At 38.2% G+C, this 19,602-nt stretch overlaps 1 protein-coding gene across 2 annotated transcripts in view; it reads left to right on the top strand.

Moving 5' to 3' along the window:
- Window positions 1–19,602, top strand: part of Sel1l2 (SEL1L2 adaptor subunit of ERAD E3 ligase) — an 84,934-nt gene that overhangs the window by 37,371 nt on the left and 27,961 nt on the right. The window contains exons 4-10 of one of the 2 annotated variants that reach the window (XM_048348779.1): window positions 1,086–1,188; window positions 5,166–5,328; window positions 13,486–13,539; window positions 14,099–14,158; window positions 14,248–14,329; window positions 15,905–16,059; window positions 17,038–17,094. In XM_048348779.1, the coding sequence (XP_048204736.1) occupies window positions 1,086–1,188; window positions 5,166–5,328; window positions 13,486–13,539; window positions 14,099–14,158; window positions 14,248–14,329; window positions 15,905–16,059; window positions 17,038–17,094 (674 nt within the window). Of the gene's footprint in view, window positions 1–1,085; window positions 1,189–5,165; window positions 5,329–13,485; window positions 13,540–14,098; window positions 14,159–14,247; window positions 14,330–15,904; window positions 16,060–17,037; window positions 17,095–19,602 lie in introns of those variants that run through there. The other variant, XM_048348780.1, reaches the window with a different exon arrangement.

Consider the following 19,602-nt stretch of genomic DNA (forward strand, 5'->3'; position numbering starts at 1 on the left):
ACTCCCCAGCCCTCACTTTACAAGGCAAGTTATGATTCAGTCTGTTGCATACTCCCTCAAGGCCTTAGAAATGATGGGGAGAAGACTAGGGAGAGAAGAATTTCAAGGAGATTTTTTTTTTTATTTTTGGTTGGTTGTGGGGCTTGAACTCTGGGCCTGGGCACTGTCCCTGAGCTCTTCAGCTCAAGGCTAGCACTCTACCAATTTGAACCACAGCATCGCTTTCAGTTTTCTGGTGGTTAACTGGAGATCGAATCTCACCACTTTTCCTACCCTAAGTTGGCTTTGAACTGCAATCCTCAGATCTCAGCATCCTGAGTAGCTAGGATTACAGACATGAGCTTCTGGCCTGGCTTCGAGGAGATTTTTGTCCTCTACTTCTAGGTGCACAATCCGAGGTCATCTTCGAAATGCTTGTTGCCCAGTCCTTGTGTTCTCTCCAACTATATATCATGGCTCTGAGGTTTATTTTAGGTCATCCTTAGCCAAGGGAGGTATTGATGACAAAGAGCTGAGGATCTGGTGCCTAAGATTCTGCCTCGAATAGATAGGACCCAGATATCCCCAGCTTCCTGCTTGCAGAACCTTACATAACCTGTGAACACCACCCTCCCTCCTGTCATCAGAAAAATCTTTTTCCCGCTGTCTAGATCCTTTCACAAAATAAAAAGTTACGTTTTTAGGCAGCTTCTCTTTTTTTGTCCTACCAATGCCCTTGAGTTAGAGAATCATGCTAAGTGAACTTTTTGAAATGTAAAATATTTAAAAATAAATAAAACTTTCCATGTGCTGGTGGCTCATGCCTATATTCCCAGCTATTCAAGAGGCAGAGATGTGAGGATCATGGTACAAAGCACCTGGATAGGAAAGTCTGAGTCTTATCTGAATTTACTAGCAAAATGTCACAAGTAGAGGTGTATGCCTCAAGTGATAAGGTACCAACCTTGAGTGGAAAAGCTAAAGGACAGGGCCCAAGCATGAAAGCAAACTCAAAAGAAGAATGCCAAGCCATTGTTTTGCTGTTTTTTTTTAAGTAAAGCAAAGAAGTAATATTGTTTTACTTTTCCTTGTTTGTCCACATATAGTAAAAAAACAAGCAGAGAAGAATTTTACCGATCAAGGAGACAAACTATTTAATATGGGCATCAAGATTCTCCAGGACTCTAAAAGCCAGAAGCAAAAAGCAGAGTAAGTAGCCCAGTTAATATTCCATGTTTAAAAGAAAGGACATTCTAAAACCTAGCTTATCATTAGAATAACAAATAAGCTTATTTTCTCATAAGTTTTGCTTTTAGAAGGATTAAACAGGTGTTTAAAGAATCTCAAAAAGTATCACCCAAAACAGGAGGATTATTTGGGGTCCCTTGAAGTGCAATGGAGAATTAAGGTACTGATCCTCATGAGTATTCAAGCCAAAATACTATTTTGGCTTTAATTAATTAGATATTTCAAATGAAATAATATGTGTTATTTGAACTAGAGCAGTTGCTAGTTTTGCATGTTTTATTCTTCCTGAGTATTGATACAGTACCTTAGGATTTTCAAAGCTCTTTCATTTATGCGATTCTATTTTCTCTCCAGATGAATCTTATGAGGCAAGAAGTACTTCACCAATCCTATTTAAAAAATGGGGAACAGAAAGCTAATGTTTTAAAGGTGAAAAGATCACAGATATACAGTTGGGAGGTAAAAAAGCTGTGGTACTCCACACCCATTCTTCCTCTTGGCTGCCCATGTCTTCGTAAAGGTCTCGAAACCTGAAGCCTTTGAGGAAAGTGCAGGAGGACAGAAAATGAGGATTGCTCATGATCACTTTCTACCGACTATGATCAGTTTCTACTGATCAAGCAGCTACTTTGTGGCGCTTATTTTTCTAAGTACTTTTACATGTTCGATATTCATCAGTATTCACCATGCTCCTGTGAAACAGATTATTATCCCCCCAACAAATGAGGAAATGGAGAGGTAGAAAGATTCTGTAATTCTTCCAAAGTGACCAGAAGAGGGAGATGAGCAAGTTGTTCATTTCCCTAGGAGAAGGTGAATCATAAATTCTTTGCAAGAAGAACAAAGGAAACACTCCCAGCACAACCATCCCTGATGGTTGTCATGATAAGGACAGGGTAAAACTCTGACCCCCCAAAATACAAACTATCCTAATATGGAGTTTCTCTTACTAAGGAACTCACTTAGTAGATAAGTTAAAACAGGGAATTATTAGTCTTGCTTAATGGTTCATTTAGCCTTGAAAGGCACCCTTCTTTGCTTAAAGGATAGGCTGGAATAAAACCCAGTCCTAACATCAAACCAACCATTAATTTTAAGAACTTCATTCTTGCCTATTCTTGTCCAGATTGTCCTAGCCTAGTCCTTACTCAAGTGACAGAAGAGTAACTGGTTTACACAGAGGTAGTGATTCATTTATGGGTAGAGGATATCTAATGCCTGAGTCACCTGATCCTTTCAAATTAATAGCAGTGGAGAACTAAAACCAAATTTGCTGATTACAAGACATCCTGAGAGTTTGTGAGAAAACTGGGCAAATTCCTCATGTTGTCAGAATAGCCTGTGTTCTCCTTAAGCCAGTCACCTCTATTGTCATTCAGGATTCAGGAAGGTGAAGAGAAAATCAATGCAGACCTTGCTGACTAGAAGAAAATCATTTCTTTCCTCTTGATTCCTCTATCCTACTGCATGCTTTATGCCTTCCCATGGAAACAGCACTAGTCGTTTTAGCTTATCCACATGCTGGACTCTTTCAATCATTTGTTCAATCATCATTGAAAAAGTCAGTGTTATTAAAAATATACATATTGGCTAGAAGTGTCGCTAAAATATCAAGTGCTTGCCTGGCTAGCTCAAGGCTTTGAGTTCAACTCCCGGAAATGAAAAACACAAACAAACAAAACACACACACAAAAAAATCTACCATGTGAGCATTTGTCAAGACACACACAAGTTTGTCTGAGGGAGTTAGGAAATCTCAGGGACAGCCAGAGTTGGTCCTTCATATACAATTATTCCACATCAGCAAAGAAGGTTTTAAGATATGCTGCTGATTCACCGCAAGTTATAGTGATCTGTTTTGGAAGAATATTTCAACCCTTCTCCCTCCAGTACCCACTTAACAGCCAATTCCTTTGGTGATGATACAGATAGCTAACTGAATATTACTGTCCAGATTTAGCACTGTTGTCTAGTTCCTTCCACATTTTCCCTCTTGGGGATTGCATCTAGATCTTAATCTTGCCAAACCAGAAGGAACTTGTCCTATTTGTAGTATCCATTGTATCACTTTGCACTTTCCTGACTGGGAAGCCAGGTACCTAACTGTGTCCACAGACATCAACACACCTATATAGCTTTGGCTTTGTAGCCTGATGCTGTTCTTGGACACAGGAGATAGACTACAGCTGTCTCTACAATGCATATCTGATTTCTACATCCTGATCCATGCTGGAGCCTTCTTATCCCTGCAGGCTAGATAGTTGCAGCAGCAAGCCTTATGATAAAAGCCATTCAAGTGGATTTGGATCCCAATGTCAACCTATCCTTCTGCTGCCTATCCTAGGTGTCAGACAGTTTTGTGGAGACCTTCTTCCTTGTTTTCCCTATGCTACAGATGGTAAGCTTGCTTTGTCCATGGAGAATTTCTTTCTTGCCCTCCTAGCTCTGGTTTCCTACCTTTACCACTAGAATACCCATCCTCTATTTTGACATGCTGACCTCTTCTACCTATCTGGGTGGCTCTTTGAGGGCTTTCTGGCCCAGCTTGTTCTACACCAGTCTTTGTCCAAAGCACAGCTTCTTTTAATACAACTGCAGGCACTCTGTGCATATAATTAAGTTGCCTGATCATTCTTATGGGAAGCAATGGTGTGGGAGGGAGTGCATGTACATTTTCTTATATTTGAGTCAAAGATATGACTAGAGGTTAATGCTCTCTAGACTTGATACTAAGAAAAAAAAGGAAGTTATAAAAGTAAAAGTACATCTCCAAAGTGCTCTCTGTCTCTAACACAGTTTGACCTTATGAGATTCTTCATCACTACTTGTTATACACACAAAGTCCAGGTGATTTTGGACTGAAGCTCAGAAAACGCAGTATCAGGCAATCTTATAATATCTATATTTTCAACCACTAGAATTTCACACCATTTACCACCTAATTAAGAAGAAATCATTATGTTATAAAACTTTAGGGTCAATGTAATAGTTCTAATAGTAATAGTTACATTTATTGAGGGTTTACTCTTACCAGGCATTATGCCAAGCTTATCTCAATAAATCTTTACAGCAACCCTACAGAGTATCCTGTTATCCCAATTTCATAGCTGAAGGAGGCACAAAGAGGTTAAGAAACCTGACCAAAATTTTCCAAGTATTAAGTGATGGAGCCAGAATATGACCCCAAACAATAAAACTGTAGAGTCCTACCCAGTAAATGTTTGTTTGGGTGTTGACTTTCCAAGTAACTTAGCTTTGCTGTATTGAAGAATAAGTTTTGCTTTAAGAAATTATTTTGGGGGCTGGGGATATGGCCTAGTGGCAAGAGAGCTTCCCTCGTATACATGAGGCCCTGGGTTCGATTCCCCAGCACCACATATACAGAAAATGGCCAGAAGTGACGCTGTGGCTCAAGCGGCAGAGTGCTAGCCTTGAGCAAAAGGAATCCAGGGACAGTGCTCAGGCCCTGAGTCCAAGGCCCAGGACTGGCCAAAAAAAAAAGAAAAAAAGAAATTATTTTGGAATATAAGTGTCATTGTTGCATGAGATAAACTTCCATATGCAACATTAAAAATTTGAGTATTCTTATATTTTCAGGAACCATTTTACAAAACAAATACCTATAAATAATAGAGATGACCATGGAGGAATTTGCTATTTTAGGATGAGTGCTTTGAGTTTTTACTTTACTTACCATATAAGCTTAAGGATGTATATCTTATGTAGTTCTCCTTATTAGTAGCTTCATTATTTGTTAGATGTATTTGAAATTATAATCTTAGATTTATCTAGAGATAAAATAAATCAACTAATCTAGGGGTGTAATAGACTTCATCGTGACAACAGAGTTCTACTTGTAAGAAAGAAGTCACATAAAGCAAGGAGCAGAAAATTTCATTTTTGTGAATCACCCTTCTGACATTATATTCTTGAAACAGAGCCTACATGCTTTTTGCCAAAGCAGCTGACATGGGAAATTTGAAAGCTATGGAGAAAATGGCTGATGCTTTGCTATTTGGAAATTTTGGCATGCAAAACATAACAGCAGCTATCCAATTATATGAGTCCCTGGCTAAAGAAGGATCATACAGAGCCCAAAACGTGAGTTTTGAAAGAAAACAGAACCTTAAATAGCTCCATCCTGAAATAACAAAACAATAACATATAAAAAGAAGCTGAACAATAGTGTTCCCACACTACTGCAGACCCCAGAACTAGATAGGCTGTGGTAATGTGGTCCTCTGTACATAGTCATAGTAATGTCTGGTCGATAATGCAGCAGAAGCCCTGACCTTGTTCTAAACTGATGGGTGACCTTTCAGAACAGAACTATTCTCCAATCCACCTCAGTCATTTGAGACCCCTGAATCCTTGACACCATTCAATTTTATGCAGAATGCAGGGTGAATGCCCGGTACACACTTTGCTCTTTCTACATATGCCTTCTGCATAGCTAGGATTTCAGGCTTTTGCCACCTTATCTGGTTTGACTTGTCCTTTCTGCATTTCATTTTCTTTTATCTATAAAAACAATGTGGCTGGGAATATGGCCTAGTGGTAAAGTGCTTGCCTCCTATACATGAAGCCCTGGGTTCGATTCCTCAGCACCACATATATAGAAAAGGCTGGAAGTAGCGCTGTGGGTCAAGTGGCAGAGTGCTAGCCTTGAGCAAAAAGAAGCCAGGGACAGTGCTCAGGCCCTGAGTTCCAGCCCCAGGACTGGCAAAAACAAAAACAAAAACAAAAACAACAATGTTATCTGTGTAGTATGTGTGTGTCTTGTTTGCAGGAGACCAGAAGACAGAATGTAGGTAAGAACAAATTTATCATCCAAATGACTAACATTGATGTGCTATGCAAAATTCAGCCACACTGTTTATTGAAACACTGCAACATTATATTTGATGATTAAAAAACAACAACCCTTAGCCTAAGCCATCCTCTGCCCTCCCTGATCATCCTGGATGTCCTCATTCCTCACTCAAGATTCTTCTCAATACCCTGGATACTGTATATACTGGTATTAAAACTAGGGAAGTGAAAGGGAATATCAAAATCGAGAGACAAAGGATGAAAAGACAAAGGACTCCAAAAGCAATACTTGCAAAAGCATTTTGTGTAATCCAACTGAACAACTCATGAAGGGAGAAGAAAAGGGGGAGGGGGGAGGGGGGAATGAGGGAGGAGGTAACAAATAGTACAAGAAATGTACCCATGGCCTAATGTATAAAATTGTAAAAAAAAAAATTTTTTTAAATATTCTTCTCAAGCTCTCTATGATATAGCAAACATAAGTCTACCATCAGAAGCCTCAATTACCCTGTTCCAGCTCTACAGCTGGATTCATCTAATTTCTACTATTATCCCTGTGATCACTACAAAAAATATGTTTGTAATATCAACTCCTCTTACAATTGATTGAGTTCTTTATATTAAAAACATAGTTAAGGAGATTTTATGCTACAAACAGTATTTAGTTCAATGGCTAATTCCTGAGACCAGGTTGGCCACAGGCCACATTGATTCACATTTAATAGTGTTGGCTAGGTGACCACTTTCCTTCTCCTTGTATTTGTGCTAGCCTAATACAGGGATCCTCCTGGGACTGTTAGAAAGTATAAGGACAATATTACAACAGTAATGTAACTAAAGAAGCCAGAAAAATGAGATAGAATAAGAGAAAGTTGCAGGGTTGGGCAGATACTGAGGATACTGAACATCTCTAAAGTGGGGAGGGAAAAATTCAGAAGTAATGACAGCCAGGTATTAGTGGCCCACACCTTGAATCCTAGCTACTCTGGAAGCTGAGATCTGAGGATCACAGTTCAAAGCCAGCCCAGGCTATTTTATCTCCAATTAACCACCAAAAAGCCAGAAGTGGAGCTTTGGCTCAAATGGTAGAGAGCTACCCCCAAGAGCAGGCACACATGCACGCAAAAAAACAAGTACTGATGCATTAGAGAAGATTCTGGAATGTCAGAAATCTAGTAAGAATACAACTGAACAAAGAAAAACAATGCCACAATTCAATTCATAAAGTGTCCTTGAAAGCATGAGAGGAGGAATGCAATTTTATACTGTTCAAAGGGAATCTAGATGGAGGGAAAGAGGCCTAATTATTTTTCATATACCTTGAATGATTTATGTAGCAAAACTCCAAATAAACTGAAGAAAATTTTGTGTAGGGCAACAAAAGCAATGAACATTATGAAAATAGCCCAGGAAGATGATTTTCACACAGTCTGTAATAATAATTATTATTAGAGTCGCCTTCAATGAAATGGTAGGAAATGAGATTTTAAGCTCTCATAACCTGGAAGATGTCCTGTAAGATATTGTTCTTATCACGGTGGATATAGGTAGTTCAGTTGTAACTTTTCTGTTTTGCTAGTTGTCATTTAGGAGGGAAAATTGAGAATAAGAAATTCATTCTTTTCTTCATGTAGATAAACTTATCAATAAGAAATTTGCCAAGCAGGAAAGTAGAATTAAACTTTATTTGCCTTAAAGATCAAGAAAGGATCTAGGGGGCTGGGGATATGGCCTAGTGGCAAGAGTGCTTGTCTCGTATACATGAGGCCCTGGGTTCAATTCCCCAGCACCACATATACAGAAAATGGCCAGAAGTGGCGCTGTGGCTCAAGGGGCAGAGTGCTAGCCTTGAGCAAGAAGAAGCCAGAGACAGTGCTCAGGCCCTGAGTCCAAGCCCCAGGACTGGCAAAAAAAAAAAAAAAAAAAAAAGGATCTAGGTGTGTAGTTCAAGGTAGAGTCCTACAAAAAGAATCAAAAAATGAACCAATTATATTTTACAACCTTTAGGAAAATCTAAACTGAATTTCCCTACAGGCATGGGCCACCTGCACTTAGCTTTCTTCTTTTCTTTTCTTTTCTTTTCTTTTTTTTTTTTTTTTGCCAGTGCTGGGTCTTGAACTCAGGGCCTGGGGATTGTCCCTGAGCTTCTTTTGCTCAAGGCTAGCACTCTACCACTTGAGCCATAGCACCACTTCCAGCATTTTCCAGTTATATGGTGCTGAGGAATTGAACCCAGGGCTTCATGCATGCAAGGAAAGCACGCTACCACTAAGCCATATTCCCAGCCCCCAGAAAACTACTTTTAAAAAAAGAAAATAATAGGGGCTGGGAAGGTGGCTTAGTGGTAAGAGTGCTTGTCTAGCGTGCATGAAGCCCTGGGTTCAATTACTCAGTACCACATAAACAGAAAAGGCCACAAGTGGCACTGTGGGTTTGAAAGAAGAAAGAAGAAGGGAGGGGGAGGGGGAGGAGGAGGAGGAGGAGCCGCCAGGGAGCCAGGGACAGTGCTCAGGCCTTGAGTCAAAGGCCCAGGACTGACAAAAGAAAAAAAGTTTTCTGTTGTTCTTTTTTCTCTAAATGTACTTTTTCTATCCATGGGTATGTATTACTTTTCTATCAGCATATTTTTTATTGTGAATAGAATTCTTTTCTTTTTTCTTTTTGGTCCAACAGTAGGAGTCAAACTCTATATCTGACACTCCATTGACTAGTGCTCTACCAACCAAATCGTATCTCCAACACTGGAATTTTCTTTTTCTTTTTTTTTTTTTTTTGCCAGTCCTGAGGCTTGAACTCAGCGACTGAGCACTGTCTCTGGCTTCTTTTTGCTCAAGGCTAGCACTCTACCACTTGAGCCACAGCGCCACTTCTGGCTTTTTCTATATGTGTGGTTCTGAGGAATAAAACCCAGGGCTTCATGTATACGAGGCAAGCACTTTACCACTAGGCCATATTCCCAGCCCTAATTTTCTTGATTTTTCCCTTGGCTTGTTCATTGTTGTTGTGTAGAAAAGCTACTTCTTTTTATATGTTGCTTTTTTATTCTGCTATCAAATGTGTTTATCAAATGTGGGAGTTTTCTTTTTTCTTTTTTTCTTGTGCCAGTTCAGGGACTTGAAGTCATAGCCTAGATACTGTTCCTAAGCTTTATTCCTGAATTCTATCATTCTAGCTCTTGAGCCACAGGTTTACTTCCAGTTTTTTGGTGGTTAGTTGGAGATAAGAGTCTCACAGATTTTCTTGTAAGGTTGGCTTCCCACTATGATCCTCAGATCTCGGCTTCCTGAGTAGCTAGGATTACGGGTATGAGCTACTGGTAACTAGCTGATCTACGAAGGATTCTTGGTAGAATACTTAGGGGTTTATTTGTGTGTGTGTGTATTGTTTTGTTTTTGTTTGTTTTTTTAGCTAGGATCATGTCATCTGCAAATAGCTTCTTCTTTCCCTATTTGAATCCCTTGATTTGAATCCCTTAACTCCATGTATTATTGTGCTTCATGTTTCTAGAATAATTCTGTCTCACAAAGATTATACACATTCTTCTTTTATATGCAAAATCAAATTATGGAGATGTGAATAATGGAAGGACTATAATTATTAGCACTATGCTGTTATAAGTTGATAAAATGAAGAAGCCACATTTTGAAAGATTAAATCTTAGAGTCTTTAGTGGAGCGTTAGCAGCCTGCAGGCAGCCAATTGTTATTAAGGCCTGCAGCCCATAAAATACACTTAACACTGCTAGGAAACAGGCCAGAGAGGAAAGAAAGAACAAAAACAATACCAACAAACCAATTCAGCTCCAATGGAGAGCTGAATTGGGATGGCATGGTGACAGGAGATGAGCCAGGAGACAGGAAACAGGACAGGAACACAGAGACATGTGGCAGGGTGTAATAGTGCCAGAGCTGTTCCAGGTCTAAATAGGCTCAGGTCATGGGGCAGGGTCACAGGAAGCTCCCAGTCCCAGGTACTGGACTGACAGGTCCACTAACCTATCAGCCAAGTGTCTGCCCCTGCCTCCAGGGATTCATGGTGGGAGGATTGGCTTCACCTTCCCCCAGCATGAAGACAAGATGCCAGAGCCTACCATTCACCATGCAGGCAATATGGCGCTGGGCAGACCCGACCTCCTTCCTTCAATGCTACTAGTGAAAAATATTATTTTTAGTATTAACTTAATAATCACTTTGATCAGTCTAGTCATCTGTGTAAAGCACTTCTTGATACTGGTGCTTTTTTGTATTCAGAGTACAGACAGTGTCTGAGTTGCTCATTAGAGTTGCTTCACGCTTTTCTTTAGAATGCAATTTGAACTAAAAGTAATGATCACAGGAGCTTTCAAGCCTTATACAATAATTAAAGGAAAATTGCTTCATCTTTCTTTCTCCCTTAATAATCCTTTACACAAAAAAGCGAAAGAAATATTTAATTTTTAAATTGTTATTATGGAACCTGAATAATTTACCTTGAAGTACAATAAAATATCCTTTAGACTTACCTCTTCCCAAACAACTCCCAGCAACTATAGCACTTCCTCAAAAAAAACATGCCAAAAGGGTTGAGTTCAGTTTTTGAGTCTTACAAACAATCCAATTAGCAGAGGTCGACCTTTAAAAACCATCAAAAGTGTAACTGATGTCATCACTATTATGTAGTTTCTCTTTCAACTCACCGTGTTTCTCTTTACTGGATTTAAATGTAATCTTGCTATAATCCATTTTTGTTTTATCTCATTCTTATCACAGAAAAAGACTAAGTCCTGAAAAAAAAAAAAAGAAGAAGTTGTTAGGTGGCAATGCACAAGTGTAAAGGTTTGTGCTGACAACCATCACTATATTTTACCACATGACAGCCCATGGCATCTTTTGGACTTCTTCGAGTGCCCAGGCATGCTTTAAGCAGAATTAAGAGAAATAACAATAATGAAGGAAAGTCAAACTCCCCCTCCCCTGAGAATTAACTCAAAGTCACTCAGTGTTATTTTTATGCTAAAGAGAAAGGAAGCCTGACCTTTGATTATTCAAGGCTGATAAAAATCAATTTTTTTTTGGCCTTACTCTTTGGAGTGAGATTTATACAGAAACACTCCCCTTGACTGTCACAGGATGTTGATTTAATTCCCATACAAGCCTCTTCATAACTTATGAGCACACGTATTTTTCCAGGAGGATCAGACCAAAGAGTAAGCTAGGCTGTGCACAATGATACTCTTGGTTGTAAGTTGCCCTAAAATACAAGCCTAAACTGAATAGAATTGCACCTTCATTTTCTTACATGAAGGTCAGGGTATTTGTTTACTGTCAAAGTTTCTGCATCAGTGAACTAGAGTCTAAATTGAGCAGATGCAAAAAAAAAAAAAAAACTGCCAGGAGTTGCAAGAAAATTTAAAAAAAATCTAAAATTGGCTAGAGAGATGCTTAAAATGAGCCAATTTAATCATTTTAAATATACATTACAAGGGCTAGAGGCATATCAGAATTCAGATATCTTCAATTTATAAAACAATCTTTATGGTAAGTTCTTTAAATAGGGAAACTTGACAAAGAGGACTTTTCAGAATGGCAGGTTTTGGGTTTTTTTAATTTTTGGTGTATGAACTGTACTTATAAATATGTTAGAGATATTATTCTTTTGGAAACAGAACTCTGCAGTTTCCTAATTTAAAAAGTAACACAGGCCCAGCATTGTGGTATACATCTCCAATCACAGCTACTGGAGATAAGATTGCCCGTTGAGGCTAACCCAGGCAGGTAGCAAAAGACCCTATGCAAGCAACAAAAAATGATGTGTGTGTGTTGGTGTGTTTGTGTGTATTTAGAGCTTTGACTCAAGGACATACCTTATCAGTTGCCATAGAAAAATATTTGAAAGCATCAGCTTTGTTTTGTGGTGCTGCAGCTGGGGGTACTGCTCAGATGAAAGCTCATTTGGACATGCTCAAGGCCCTGAGTTTAATCTTCATTATCATAAAGAGAGATTCAGACAGAGATGCAGAGAGTCACAAAGACAGAAACAAAGAGGGGTTTTGCCTTTCAAAATTATAACTAAAACTTTTTTAAATTTACCCATTTTTGAGGTGATTGTATTATCATCCCATATTGAGTGCATATTGATTTTAGACATTTGTCAGTGTCTCCTGTAGGATTTTCATGAATCAGATGAAGAAATTAAAATGTGAGCATGATACTGGTAAGTGGAGAGTGGTAATAGTAATGGACAGTTGTGGAATGCACGGGCCGGGCATAAGCCTAAGGACTACATAGTCTCTGGAACTGAGAATAGCTCACAGTAAAAATGTGCTGGGAGAATAAATGTGAGATATTATGTCCCAATAAACACATCAAATGGTAACAAACAAATCTATTTAATAGACTTACCAAACATTGTAAATCTGCAACACAGGACACATAGAGTGTTGGTTGTTTGTTTACCTTGTGATTTCATTGCCTAACTGGGGACCTGTAACTTGATGCCACTGCCCAGCATCCTGAGAAATTGCTGAATCCCATGTCACTAACCAAGGAAAACCTGAAAATTTAAGAGTTAATGTTCAGTGTCTACTGAACACATGTTGCTTTCTCACCATCATGAAGCTGAGAAATCACAGGTGAAACTATAACTATCAGAAGTTGGCAACCCTCTACCTAGACTTCATTACCTCTGTTTTCAGCTTGGTGCTTCACTCTAATGTACTACAACTTAACTGGTTCCTGGAGGTCTTATGAAAACTTTTCAGATGATATATTGTGGCTCTGTGTGGGTGGGGGATACACTCTGGGGCTTTCTATTCTTTCAACTTGCTTAGGGATCAGACTTTAATATTTTATTCAATATATTTCTTACTGCTTGAATATTTTGTACCAATCCTATTTCACTAAGAAAAAAAATTGAATACAAATACTCAAATGTAATTTGTAAGCTATTTAAGGTTAAAAAAAAAATTCTAAGAAAGTAAAACACGGGCTGGGGATATAGCCTAGTGGCAAGAGTGCCTGCCTCGGATACACGAGGCCCTAGGTTCGATTCCCCAGCACCACATATACAGAAAACGGCCAGAAGCGGCGCTGTGGCTCAAGTGGCAGAGTGCTAGCCTTGAGCGGGAAGAAGCCAGGGACAGTGCTCAGGCCCTGAGTCCAAGGCCCACGACTGGCCAAAAAAAAAAAAAAAAGAAAGTAAAACACATGACCACTGTTTGAAAATGTTTTATTATTATTTATTCTCAAGTACAGTGAGAATTAGCATATCTATATATATATCACTTCCACCATTATGATCTTTCCCAAATTTTTACAGCTTTAACAAAAGAATTTTGTTACAGCTTAAAAAATAAATTAACAATACAAATTAACATGGAGCAAACCTTTCAAATATTCCTTATCTATCATAGGTAAGAATTGTGAGCCAATTGACCTATCTATCTTTATATTTTCATTTGTGCTTTAGGCTTTAGGATTTTTGTCTTCTTATGGAATAGGAATGGAATATGATCAAGCCAAGGTAAGGTCAATTTTATTATCCTTTGGGGGGATAAAACTGATTTATTTAAAGGAGGTTGAATCAAATGTATTCTTTTGTTGTTACTGTTTTTGTTTTGAGACAAGATCTCACAAGGTAAAACAGGCTAGCCTCAAACATATAATCCTCTTGTCCCAGCCTCCCAAGTGTTAAGATTACTGACACATACCACCATGCCTAGGCAGAATCTATTGTTTACGAGAGTTACTTTATTGTGATAGAAGCATCCAATCAACAGAGAAATTTAACATTTTTCTACTAGAAGTTTCTTAAAGTCTCATCTTTTACATTCGTAATTGAAGGCAGATAGTATCTACTTTCTAGGGATTTTATGACAATAAAATGAATGGAAATAACATGCACAATTCCCTTATTAAAGATTCCACAGTCTTAATAAATGGCATTCCTGATAAATAGCAACCATTTTAAAAGAGAAATTTTAAATTTATTATGAAGTAGCTCAAGATTCATTGCTAGAGTAGGAGTGACTTGAGTTCCAAATTTGTTAAACAATACAATTTTGCTTTACTTTTTCCTTTAGGCATTGATATATTATACCTTTGGAAGTGCTGGAGGAAGCATGATGTCCCAGATGATTCTGGTTTGTAAATTAAATATTCTTGGGTCAAGTAAAAATATTATGAATACAATATTATCTTAATATTCAGAACATGTATTCTTATGTTTTAGGGCTACAGGTATTTGTCAGGAATCAATGTTCTACAAAATTGTGAAGTTGCACTAAATCATTACAAGAAAGTAGCAGATTATAGTGAGTAATCCTCATAATTTAAGGGAAACAGACACATGGTTGGGGCTGTATCACAATGGTAGAGCACTTATCTAACACAAAATTCTGAGTTGGATTCACTAGCACTGGAAAAACCAAACCAAAACAAAAGAAAAGAAAAAACTCAGAATTAAACAATCAACACTAGTCAACATAAATTTATGAAAACACTTAAACTTCTTAGCATCTGCTAATACATTTCTTTTAATCAATGTAGTGTTTTAGTTTCCTAAGACTTCAGAAATGATTGTATGCATCTTTTATTTTTAATAATCATCTATCTACCTCTAAACATTTCTGTTTTGCAAGAATTTGTGATGTTCATTGCTTAAATAAAAAATTTAAGTGAAGCACCAATAAACATTAAGCATTTGCTCCAAACCTAATATTTAAGAAGTAAAATTGCTGTTAAAAGTACTTAATGGGGGGCAGTTAATGTGGCTTAGTCGTAGAGCGCCTGCCTAGAATGCATGAAGCCCTGGGTTTGATTCCTCAGCACTATATAAAGAGAAAAATCCAGAAGTGATGCTCTGGCTCTAGTAGTAGTGTGCTAGCCTTGAGCAAAAAGAAGCTCAAGGACAGTGCTCAGGCACTGAGTTCAAGCCCAGGACTGGTTAAAAAAAAAAAGTACTCACTAAAATGAACAAAGACATATACATTGGAAATATCTAACACCTCATTCAAGTACAATTCAAGCAATTACTATTCAACTACCTATCCTTTGTCTACAAAACACACAGCATGATTCTAATCCTCTCTTCTTTCTCTCTTTCATTCCTTCCCTCATTTCTTCTCTACTCTCCCTCCCTCCTTCTTTTCCTTTGCTTTGCTTTCTTTCTCTCTCTCTCTCTTTTTCTTTTAAAAACTGAGAGCACTTTATCACTTGAGCTTTGCCCCCAGTCTTGCCTAGAATCACTTTCAAACTTGTATGTAACATTTCAGAAGCAGATTCTATAATAGAGTTTTAAAATAAAAATCTTCCAAGGAGTGAATAATGTAAAGCCCATATCTTTGTAACTATTGGAATCAGAGAAAAGGGAAAAAATAAACTACTTTGGAATTTAAGATGCTATGTATAAATAACTGGATCATTTCATATACTTAATGAAACTGGAATTACTATGTATAATATTTTAAAGCACATAGTTTGTTATATTCTAGATGTTTGTCTTCATATTTATTTCCAGACTATCAATAAGCAATAACTAAGGAACAATTATTTTTCTTATACTGTATTATCAGTCCCAGAAAAGGTCAGCATAGATGAAATCAACTATTTCAAAAATCTCTTTCCTTGAGATTTCTTGACCAATATTTTCAGAAGAGTTCAATACACATTGATAATATTTATATAGATTGAAAAGCATAGCTAGATTTCTTGAACTTTTTAAAGAATAAAAAAATCATCAAATTTCTATTTCCTATGGGTTTTCCCTGTCAAGCAACCACATTTTACCACCATTTTAGGAGAATAAGCTAAACTGTTTTCTCTAAGTTGACTGTTATCTCTTTCAGGTTATGTTTTCTAACTATTTCCTGGCTTGTTTCTATTCACAGTTGCAGACAAATTGGAAAAAAGTGAAGGTATTCCCGTGGAAAAAGTGAGACTCACTGAGAGGCCTGAAAATTTGAGTTCTAACAGTGAGATTTTGGATTGGGACATATACCAATACTATAAATTTTTGGCAGAAAGAGGAGATGTTCAGATACAAGTAATGTATTCAGAAGAGTCTGAATTCTTAGAACATGCCAATTACAAGGGAGTTAGTTCTGTCTAAATCCTGAAGGGATTAACAATGCCCTCAAGTTGAATGAGAAAGGGAAAAGCCACTGTCTCCTCTTTGCCCTATTTCTGTTTTGTCCCCTGCTACTTGCCTATTGGAGAATCAGTTGCTATAGCAAGAATGTTTTTTTTTTTTCATTTCTTCCTTTAAAAATGTATTCTTAAAAATCCTAGGTTTTAGTTATAATGAGGGGGAAAAGCATTATCCAATATTGGCTTTGACACACATGAAATCATACAAGGATCTACAAATATTCTATCTTTGGAAATGGGACAGTATTTTTCTGACCAAGCCAAGAGCTAAGTCCCCTAGGTTCATATGACCATGATTGCTCTAAACCCATCAACCAACTTCCTACTACAGAGGAAGCCCTATGGCCAATAGCAGCCAATTTTCTAATGAAAGACGTACTCAGGAATGTTTCTCAGCTTTTTTTTTGGGGGGGGAGGGGGGAGTGGGGTCTGATCCTGGCATTTGAACTCTGAGCCTCTGGGCCTGGGCACTGTCCCTAAGCTTTTGTGCTCAAGGCTACTATTGTACCACTTAAGCCACAGGTCGACTTCCAGCCTGTGTGTGTGTGTGTGTGTGTGTGTGTGTGTGTGTGTGTGTGTGTGTGTGTGTGTGTGTGTTTAAATGGAGATAAGAGTTTCACAGACTTTTCTGCCCAGGCTGGCTTCAAACCTCGATCCTCAGATTTCAGGCCTCCTGAGTAGCTGGGATTACAGACATGAGCCACCCATGCCCAGATTCCAGCTTTTTTTCCCTTCAAAATCCACCAACTGCATCAAACTGAATCAACATGCTATAGTTAACTCAACACCAAGTTAATCATTAGCTTTCTTTATTTAAATTAATACTGTACTGAAATTATTTTTAATCGCTTTATTTTTTAATCATCATTCCTAGGTATCTCTTGGACAATTACATCTTATTGGGAGGAAAGGTCTAGATCAAGATTACTATGTAAGTAAGTCTCAAAATTCAGTCATGGAGGGTGGAGAGGAAAATGGAGAGGGAGGGAGGCTGGGAGCAGTGACAAAGGAAACAAGGGAGAGGTAGAAGTGTTGCCAAGGACAGCCCATCACTGCTTCCCTGGTGAGATCTGCTTTTTTGCTTCTGAAGAAGAAGGAAATTCACCAAGTGGAGAACTTTCTTACCTGTCTTCAAGTACCAAATCAGAGGAACTTCTAAGGAACCATTGGGGCAGGAACCCACACTGAAACATAACTACTCCCACACACTGTAAGGGTATGGTTAGGTTAGAAGAACACCCCTAACCCACAGGCCTCAAATATTCCCCTCCCTTCAAGGTCAGCTGAATAAAAGTCCATCTGGGAAGTTTCTGCGAAGCATCCTGGGCAATAACTCCAGTCCCATTTGGCTAGATCACAGAACAGAATTATTTTCCACTCACAGATGTTGTATTGATCACTTGAGCCATGCCTCCAGAGCCGAGATTCTTTTCAATGCAATTAAAAGCACATTAAACAGCTTCATATATTTACAAAATTCCTTTCCTTAGCTTAGTCTACACAACTAACCACTTCCAAGCTTAGATGACCTGGAACAAAAACCACTTGAATTGGTTTGGGCATGTCAACAATTCTGGGAAGGCTCTGCTGAACAGGGTCTGGACCAGGCTGAACTAGGCTTAGATAGGTTTGCTCATTCATGTGCACATAACTGGAACATTTGCCAGGGCAATCTAGTTTGTGATGGCCTTGGTGATAGCATCATCTATGACAGGTAGGATGATTGTGGCACCTCTTAACCTCCATCCAAGCAGCCCTAGCATTACACATGGCAATCAAAAGTTCTAAAAGCACAAGAATGGGAGTCTCTTGAGGTTCAGCTGAGAACTTGAAGTCACTTCTGTCACCTTGTTTGGCCAAAAATTTTCACAGGCCAGGAAGAATGAAGAGATGAAGTAGTGGATTGCTCTCTGTGGACAGAGTAGCAGGCTACTAAGGTCATTTTTACAAGTTACCATAGCTTTCTTACACCGGAATTATCTGGCACTGGCAGGACAGATACATAGGGGCAAGTGAAAATGAAAGGAAATGATCCAGATCTAGCTTTCATCCTTCAGGTCTTACCTCCTCCGGGAGGATTTTCTCCATCAATTCTAATCTTCTATCATTTATCCTATCACACCTACAACTGGGCTGTCATGCTCATTACTACATGTCTTATTTACATGCACCTGGTACATCACAGATTCTCAGTAATAGTCTTTGAATGATTGTATGCTAGCAAGGTAAATAATTATATATTGCTTTTTAGCCAGAAAACCATCACTTGCATCACTTGCAAGCTGTTCAGTCCACCAAAGAAATAAGGCTTTTATGGGCTGGGGATATGGCCTAGTGGCAAGAGTGCTTGCCTTGTATACATGAAGCCCTGGGTTCAATTCCCCAGCACCACATATACAGAAAATGGCCAGAAGTAGTACTGTGGCTCAAGTGGTAGAGTGCTAGCATTGAGCAAAAAAAAGCCAAAGACAGTGCTCAGGCCCTGAGTCCAAGCACTAGGACTGGCAAAAAAAAAAAAAAACTAAAGAAATAAGGCTCTTTTAAGATGTGATAACTCCATGACAATGTTATCTAATCATGTAAGAATCGCCAATAGTGCACAATCATAGCAATTCAATGTAGGTCTATTCTGCCATGTTGTATTCTTAACTTTGGAGTTCACCATTAAAAGGGAATTTTAGAAATAGTCACTATAAACATCCTATTAGTCATCAGACTAATAGTAAAATACCAGAATCATGGGTGACTTGCCGGTTACAGGGAATCTTGCAGGGATATAATGAAATTTACAACTGAAATAAATTTATCACATGACCAACTGAAAATTTTAAAAAGTGAAATGTGAAGATGCAATTCATTGCACAGCAAATTAAATGCCAAAATACCTGAAAATAACTACTTGGCCTTTTTCTCTTCTCCTCACTGTTTGGTTGAATTAATCTTTCTCATGCGTTGCCATTACACGCAACATTTTTACCCACTCCTTGACTAAGTCCTTAATTACTGAAAAGTATTGTATGTGCTTTCCTGATTACATTATCTTGAATTCCTCTGCACACATACATTTTCATTTAATTTGCATTTCTAAATATATCCAGGCTCAGAATGAGTTGGATTAGGAAAGAGCAGGCTATTTGGGTACATAATATTAAAGTGGATAAAGCAGAACTAAACTAAACCTGGCAGAGGAATAATATCAAATATATAAAGACAACTGCTTTATTAAGGTGGATGAAGCAGAATTAAACTACACCTGACAGAAGAAGAGAAATAAAATCAAATATATAAATACAACTGTTTTATCTGTGCTGCCACCCACTAAAGTGAAAGAGCTAATCTCATCCTTTTTTCAGGATGATTTACAGAGCCTGGGATAAAAGATGTGCTCATAAGTGTTTATAGAATAATACATTTTCTTGGCATTTCATTCTAGGGGAAA

Source organism: Perognathus longimembris, chromosome 6 (assembly GCF_023159225.1).
Source record: "Perognathus longimembris pacificus isolate PPM17 chromosome 6, ASM2315922v1, whole genome shotgun sequence".
Lineage (NCBI taxonomy): Eukaryota > Metazoa > Chordata > Mammalia > Rodentia > Heteromyidae > Perognathus > Perognathus longimembris.